Source organism: Alligator sinensis, unplaced genomic scaffold (genome assembly GCF_000455745.1).
Source record: "Alligator sinensis unplaced genomic scaffold, ASM45574v1 scaffold766_1, whole genome shotgun sequence".
NCBI lineage: Eukaryota > Metazoa > Chordata > Crocodylia > Alligatoridae > Alligator > Alligator sinensis.
Window position 1 is genome coordinate 742,056 of NW_005842390.1, and position 8,501 is coordinate 750,556.

Genomic DNA, 8,501 nt, shown 5'->3' on the forward strand with positions numbered 1-8,501 from the left:
AGATGGGGGGCTCTTCCTGAGCCCCCCCACTCCCCCAGCACCCCCATGGCTGTCCCACCTGCCAGGGCTCTGGCCTTTTAAAAAAAAAAGCTGAGAAAAGCCCCGGGACTTGCCACTCCTGGTGCAGCCTTGGGGCTTCGGGGGCTCATGCAGAGCCCCCCACCTGGCGTGGGACAGTGGGGATCACGTTCGGGGGCTCATACAGAGGCCCCCATGCAGCAGGGGGCAGCGGGGATCACCCCCCGCCCAGCAGAACCTGCTGAGCCGGGGCATTTTTCCCCCAAGTGCCGGGACCTGGGGCAGGCATCGCGGCTATTGCCGGGCTGGGAAAGGGGCGTGGGATTTCATAGATTCATAGATTTCATAGACATTAGGGCTGGAAGGGACCTCGGAAGATCATCGAGTCCAGCCCCCAGCCCAAAGGGCAGGAAGTCAGCTGGGGTCATAGGATCCCAGCAAGATAAGCATCCAGTTTGCATATAGGATAGTTCAAATCAAATCACTGTCCCCTGAATTGGCCGAATCTGAATCCAAAACGAATACTAGCCACTTCACACAGGCCTACCAGGTAGTCCTGTTCCCTTAAGAGCATTGGCTGCGCTGCCCAAATTAATCTGAGGGGAAAGATCATTCACCCCCTTAGTGTTGTCCACAAATGGGAGGATGCATGGGTAGCTTGACGCATTGCCCTGCCCTGTGACATGAGTCGTGTGCCATAGTACTATAACCAGGGGTGGGTGAGCAGGGCTCCAGCCCCAGTAGCATCCTAGTGAGGGCACAACCAGGCCTCTAGAGCAGCTCACGAGTTGTTTTTTTAATAGAAGACTTTTGTCATAACATGCCAAATTATTGAAACGAAGACTTTTGAGGGCCTGGGTTGATTTGATACATTTCCTATTTGGAAAAAAAAAATGTCAGAGCTGTGGAAATGGCTCCTCTTAACATTTTCAAAATAAAAAAGTTTAGTTTTGATTTGAGGTGACTATTCTAATTTAACTAAAAGTTAACTAGGTATTAAATTTTAAGTTACTTTATAGTTAAAAAAAAAAAAAAAAAAGTTCAAACCCCAAACAAAATGCTTCCCAATTACAGAAAGAAAATGACTGAATTGTCCCAATCCAGAATTATTTTGGGATTATCTTTGAGATGTGCCCCTGCTGTCTCCCTTCAGGGCAGGGACATTTTTTGAAATGGCAATTCTTCTTGCAGGACAGGAAAAATGTTTCTTACCCAGCTCTGCCGAGCGAACGTTTCAACAAAGGTCTATCCCAACTGGATGTTTCCATTCTTTGAGGATATGAATAGATGTTGCATTTGTCCTGGGACAAGCTGTGCCTGTATTTGTCCCAGAACAGAAAAAGGGTGGGATTGGCGTGTACACACATTGCCTTTCCCATCTGGGTTTAGTAAGCGACTGAATGCACTGCCGCTTTTCTGCCAGTGGGTAGCTGATGACAGCACGCAGCCCGGCATGCGTTGTCCTACTCAAGTGTCCCTAGGTTCCCTGGGATTCCCTAGCACCAAGCAAAGTGCCCATTGGGTGTTTGTCTCACCGGGAGTGGATGCTGAAACTGTTGCGAGTGGGACTTACTGTGCAACTTGTGTCTCAACCTATGTGCCCGCTGCAACCTGCAGCTACCATTGCCACCCACCACCCCCAGCCAGTCCGCAGAATGAATCTGTATGTGGTCCTCGCCCTGCAGACCATGCTGGCCCAGTGCTGTGAGCCTGCATGCGAGATTGCACACAGATACCCATTACAGGACCATGAGTCAGAAGCATGGCTACAGATTTTGAAGGAGCTGATCCTATCAGAGAACTTGACAGCTTATAAAAGAAGGGGATGGAGGGAATGCACTTAGCGTCCTGTATTGGATTGTTAGGGAAGCCATTACTTCTCATTAAATCTTACTTGGCAAGTGAATCCAAATTGACTTAAATGGGTGTGTTCACAGAGGTGGAAAATCTGGCTGCATGACCCTGAACAAGAGCAATGAATGTCACTGATGCATTGAGGAGTTGGAACAGGCCTGCTGAGGGGCCATAGGGAGCAGAGTTAGAAATGAACTTATCGCATGTCCTTCTTTATGGCTGTGGTAAGAGAGGAAAGATCATGTCTGTGAAATTTGCAGGTGCTACTAACCTGTGATAGGTGAAAATTGTGGGGAGGGGAGGGATAGAAGGGGCCTGATTTTCTTTCCAAGTAGCATGCTAGTGACATCCTCTACCTGCTCATGAGAAGATCTGATCGATCTGTAAGAGGAAAAAGATCAAGCTATGCCAAGAAACTACAATGAAAGGGTTATTGCATGAGAAATACATTAGACAGGCAGAACAGACAACATGAGAGGGAGAGAGGTAGCAGGGGTTGGGCAAGTGCTGGACTTCATTGGTGAACAAATCCTTGTCATGGGTTGGGAGACAGCAATTTCCCTACCTCCCTGAGTGGTGAGGGCATTGTGATGGTGATTAGGCAGATGAAATGAGGCATCAGGGCTAATTAATGCTGCCTGGAAGACCGGTGCATCATAGGAGATGTGGTGCTAATATGGATACCAAGTGATTAGGAAGGGTGGGTGCACGACGCAAGCTGAACTGCAGCTCCCACAAGGTGCCACAGCAGCATTTCCCAACTGAGATATTTCTGGGTTTGAATTATTGCCAAAGAACGGAAATTTTCCATCGGAGGGAAGGGAATGCCACACAGGGCTGGTGTAGTGCTTTGTTTCAGCTCAGAGTGAGTCTCAGGACTGTGGGAGGAACTGCAATTCCCATGCAGATCAAAGCCAATGGGCAAGTTCCCATTAGTCACTGGGTGGCAAAGATTTTGAGTCTATCACAATCACAAAGAGCTTCAGGGAGTGAGCCAGCCACCCAGATGCTACTGCCACCCTCCACTGGCACTTCCCCACCTCTCTCATCTACCTCTGTTGAGACAGAGCTCTGTCCTTCCTCCTGGCAATGATTTCAATGCTGTAAACTCCCGTTGTCTTCAGTAGAGTCACCCTTGACTGACAAAGGGGAGAGCGCAGAAGCAGGATGGGCAGGGAAGACAGGCCTGAGCCAAATCCCAGATCCACATTCTCTCCACCGAGCTGGAGGTGTCTGAGATCTGGAGCTGGGGTGGGAAAAAGCCTATCTCTCCCCTTGTGATGTGGGAATGAGCGGCGAGAGGCAGCCCTTCCTAGGGCAGCGGCAGCCCACTCCCTGCGTGCCTGGAAGGGGGAATGCCCCAGCTCCATTCTTTTCCTTGTGGGCTATTTAGCAATTCAGTCTCAATCTCTCCCAGGGAGGGGGCGGATTAAGAGATTTGTGAAGTAGGAGGTGTCAGCAGAGTTCTGAATCAGCCGCGCTTGTCAGCATCGCTGCAAGCGTTATTGTGTCCCGCCTAAATTAAAGAAAAAGGAAGAGACTCTGTCTGATTGAACTTCATGGTATTTTGGCTTCCAATGATGCATTTAATGGAAGAAATCTGCCTGCCAAGCTGGTGGCTTTCAAGTGTGTCTGGAAGGGAAGGGGGCAGGGGAAGGGAATGCAGCAAAGAGAAGGTTGCTGATTGACAATAAACAGTGGGAATGCAATGCTGAGGCCCTGTGGATCTGCACAGACAGATCATTGTGTCGCGGGTGCGCAGGACTAAACGACCTGAGAGGCTAATGACATGGAACAGGACACTAGTGTTGATGTCCTGCTGATGACAGCTGCAGGGGTGCAGCCAACTCCCCCCAGATTGCACTCCCACCCTGAGCTTTCTCCCACCAGTGGTCAGTGGGACATCTGTAAGCACATGCCTTTGCACATGTACGGAGGCACACGCTCATCCAAGGACGGTCAGCTTATGTGTGCACACACATACAACAGTCTGACTCCAAAGGTGCAGCAAAGTCTCCGGAAGCCAACGGGTGCGGCCAGCCACTCCTGCCCCACTGCCCACTTTGAAGCAGCCTTTGCTCTGCCCCCTCTGCTGCCTGGTTGCCTCCATTTGGTAACTGGATTCTGTCTGAATCCCTCCACACACAAACACCTACCCACCAGCACATCTGTTTGCTTGTAGGGGATCTGCAAGATATGTAGTGCTTGTTTCTTCCATGGTCACAGGTTTGTGTCTGGGGCACATACTCTTCCCCCCGCATCCCATTCTCCCCAACAGCATGTAAGAACCAGCCTTGCCACTTCTGCTTAGAGCAGCTCTGGACCGTGCCCCACCCTGCGTAGTCTCATCTTAGAGGCATCTCTTCCCCATGTGGAAATCAGCAATCAAAGGAAGCAATTACACCAAATCACACTCCCCAAGTGACAAATAGCCCAGCCTGCCAGGCGGCTTACATACCACCAAGAGCAGGTTGCAACCTGCTCCCACACATTAAAGAAACGACCCTGCGCTATTTATGCTGTTGGAGGCCTAATTATGGGAGCAATTTTCCCTGGATTCCAGAGAGGGGAGAGAGAGAGAAAGAAAGAATGAGTGAGTGAGTACTGGCACACACAAGTGTGCAAGGCTATTAGCAAGTGCGGATGCCTGTGGGTGATCTCACAATCTCCTTAAATCAGTAGTGTAATGATGGATGGATGAGCAGGGCACGAGCGCCAGGCACTGCTGAGGGGAGGGTGCCTGAATGAAAATGGTGGGGTATCTCACCTTCCTGCCCCACACCCTACATCATTTCTGCTCCAGCTCCAGCAGCAGCAGCAGGGATTGTAGAGAAGCAGTGGTGTTTCACCGCTAAGGAGTGGCCGGCAGTTCTTTGCTGCAGGAGAGAGATGTTGCCCCCTTTTTGTCACTAAAAACGATGACTTTTTTTTTAGTTGTTCAGCTTATAGCAACAGCAGAAAAAGGGATGGCATCTTCCCCCTGCAGCAGTGAACATCCAGCTACTTCTGGTGTCCTGCCTTCTCCAGAGTGGGACTGGGACAAGGAAGGTCCAGGGTGCAAAGGGGGAAGTGGGTGGGAGAGGGTTGCAGTTCAGCCCAGGGAGCAATACTGGCCGGTTACATGTTTTGCTTAAAACCTGCCTGTGGCCTTTACAAAACACTCTTTGAAACATAGTCAAGAGCTGCTTAAATGGATCTATTTGTTACCTATGAAGTCCTGCCCAACTCATATCTAAGCCTTTTAAAAGAAGAGTTGGCTCTCTTGCCAATTTTTAGTTCCCCTGACAAGTCTGTATGCAGCAAACATAGCTATCCAACTTTTTAGGCCTGCTAGAGGATTTATCAAACCCTTAAAGTGGCCTCGAGGTCCAACCGCCTGGTGGTGGCATAATCCTGGGAATGCTGCCATTGCTTGAGAGTCTCATGAGATTAAATGTTATTCTTAAAGTCCCAGCTCTTTGAGTCATGTGACTATAGGAATTTCAGCTTTCATTTGGGGGAAAAAGAAATCATTTCTAGGCTCGCTGATTGTGGAGATGCCTGGAAACACAATCTGAATGTGATCCTAAAAGCTCAGAAACTGGAAGGCAAAGAAAAAGATTCCAGCAGTGATTGTTCTTTCAAATCTCCATTTTTTCAAACCAGTCTCAGGGGTTTGGGACGCAACCCATGATTTGTGAATACAGAGTTGGTGACACTGCTATAGTGCAAGCAGCAGGTCCTGGTAAGTGATACTGAAGAAACAAGCAGGAGAGATGTGCCCCATACTGGGGAGCAGAAGGTCTGGTGACAAGGCGTTGAGTTTAGACCTGAATGAAATTCCTGGCTCTGCAGCAGACTCACTTTGTTAACTTCGGAAACTCGCATAATCTCTGTGCCTCGGACACTATTTGTAGCAAGAAGGGGAATAAGTAGAACTGCTAGAAAATGGGGTACGAATTTAGACTTCCATGAAAAATCAAAACCTAGGAATCTGTGTGAGTGTCTGAACCCAGCTTGAAACTTGCTCAGCCTTTGATTCCAGCGAGATCCAGTGGCAGTGAGATTCACAGTCTAATCCATGGTGTGAGAAAAATTCCTTTTGCATTGGTTTGTGTTTGCCACCTTTCAGCATCACCGTAAGTCTTTTTGGGCTTGGGTGGGGAAACAAATGAGAACTGCAGTTTTCACTTTCCCTTCTCTGATGCAGTGCTCCTGAAACTGGTGGTACCATGCCCCCCTGGGTGTGCAGTGTACTTCTAGAGGGGCCATGAAAGGAAGGAATAGGGAAGGAGGAGATAGGAAAGAGGATATTTAAATGGAGAAAAAGAAAATAAAAGACAAAAGACATAAAACAACAGGTCACATGTTGCTAAATGGTGGCCCAGCAAGGGCAGACCAGATAAGGTAATGATTTAGGAATATCCCTTCCATGCCAGAGACAATGTGGTGGCCCCTGGTCTGCGTAAAAGAAGGAGTAGCCCCTCCTCTCCATCACTGTCATCACTACCGGCTTTTAGAGCAATAAAGTAGGGTTTCTATTTGTATTCAATATCACTGAGCATCTTTATGGGGAAAGTATGAGTCACGACCTCTTACAAGGACAGTCACAAAGCTAATTTCTTCTCTTCTGTTTTAGTGATTGTAGAACAGGGTTCTCTCCCAGGAACTGAGCATGGGATCACCCGTGCTGGAAGCATAGGTCTCTGCCGGTTAAGCTGAATAAGCTGGCAGTAACAGGTCATGACATGGACACAAGCCTTAAGTTCAACATTCAGGCATTGTAGTCACAGCCTACTCCCAGAGACCTGGGAGGATTTGTAGCAAGATGTATAAGATGAGACTTGTTAAGTTTCCTCAAGGATGCTGACATGACCTTGCCTCCTCTTTTTACTGCAGGCGACTCTCTGGAAACCAGCTCTTCAGGATCCCAGGGGAAGCCTTTTCTGGCCTCTACAGTTTGAAGATTTTGTAAGTCACATTTTCTCAGCCTACTGTTTTTACTATCCATCAGACAACAATATCTTTCGTCCACAAGACATGGGGCTCTGCCCCATTCAGAGCCAGCTGCAATGTAGTATGGCACCATATTACCAGTTTCGAAATCCATGCAGGTTAAATACCAAGCCAGATGATCTTGCAGCAGCTTTGATGCACACTAGAGCTCTGTCATATCACTGGTTATAACTACAGGCAACAGCATTTTCATTTGGTACCGTAGGGAAGCCCATAACACTGGCAAGGTCAGGTGCTGCCTGAAAATGAATGACAGACAAATGTCTGGAGGTTCAGAGTTTGGACACTCATCTGAAGAGCCAGGCCAAAAGCTGGAGCATTTACCTGGAGTTTATTCAGGACTTGCTCCAGCCCACTGAAGGTGAGAGGTCAAATGCAAAAAACATGCCTGGATAGAGGCCAAGCTACCATTGCATCAGCATCTCCCAAACACTAATTCATTCAGGATTTAGGATTCAGGATGAATCCTGATTCATCCCATCAGGATGAATCAGGGTTCCCCTTAACAGACCTACAGAGTTCTCTAATAGGCCTTAGACAATATCCTGCTGGGTACAAGATAGAGACTCCTGTCCCTTGCACCGGCTCTCTCTGCAGCCACGCCATTCTGCTGCCCAAAGAGGAAGGTAGTGGGGCCTGGGAACAGCCCTGCTCACGGTGTCGTAGGACTAGCAACTCACGGGCAGACTTCTTTCACAGCACACATGGGAGTCCTACCAGGCATGAATTCGCACTGCTCTCTACAGCTACCAGACAGTCCAGCCGCAGCCTCTGCTTAGCACCTAGTTCCTTTTTCTTGCTCTCAATACACATTCTTCACATTTCCCCTGCAATAAACATTTCACCCCGGAGGGGATGTTTTGAACTCAACCGCAATGTAAAATTGTCCTCGTTGGCCCAGTTTATATGAAGCAAGCAGGTACAAACCTGCTCTCGGGATTAGAGAGTACAGTGCTGTTTACTAGACCTTCTGAAGATGTAAAGCATGAATCCTGCTCTAAATCTCTAGGCTTAGCAATGAGCTCCTTCTTTATCCACTGCCTGCATTAGGCAATGAATCAAAGGAACTGAGGAAAAACCGCAGCTCACCCACCCAATTTCAACAAGAGGAACTTTCTACTTGGGGAACTTGTGGGCTTTGAAAGCCTCTTTTGATCAATTCATGTTAGAGTCACTCCCAGCCAGCTAATGATGCAGAACATAGGAAGGATGAAGCCTGCACAGCATCCCCTGCAGACTACAGTAATAACAACAAGCCAGCTCTGCCTTGCACAGGACTGTCCAACTTCTGAGTGGGTAGGGGCCACCTACCACGCTGGCCGCAGGCCCCCAGAGTGCACACCACACAAGCTGCATGCCACGGAGGCCTCACACCACACGGGCTCCCTGAGGCCACTCTCTCCTGTGCTGTGGGACCAGTGCAGCTCCCCCACCTCATGTGCAGCATGAGCCCTTCTCCATTGCTGCAGCTCTCACTGCCCACTCCTACCATGCTGCCCAGCCACAGAAAACCCTGCCACTGCAATGGGCAGGGAGCAATGGGGAGGAGTAGATTCATAGATTCATAGATGTTAGGGTCGGAAGGGACCTCAATAGATCATCGAGTCCGACCCCCTGCATAGGCAGGAAAGAGT

At 48.9% G+C, this 8,501-nt stretch overlaps 1 protein-coding gene across 2 annotated transcripts in view; it reads left to right on the top strand.

Moving 5' to 3' along the window:
* The window catches only part of LGR6 (leucine rich repeat containing G protein-coupled receptor 6), a 199,834-nt gene that overhangs the window by 71,530 nt on the left and 119,803 nt on the right, over positions 1 to 8,501 (top strand). For both annotated transcript variants that reach the window (XM_014522731.2, XM_006029639.2), the window contains exon 3: positions 6,751 to 6,822. In XM_014522731.2, the coding sequence (XP_014378217.2) occupies positions 6,751 to 6,822 (72 nt within the window). The remainder of the gene's footprint in view (positions 1 to 6,750; positions 6,823 to 8,501) is intronic.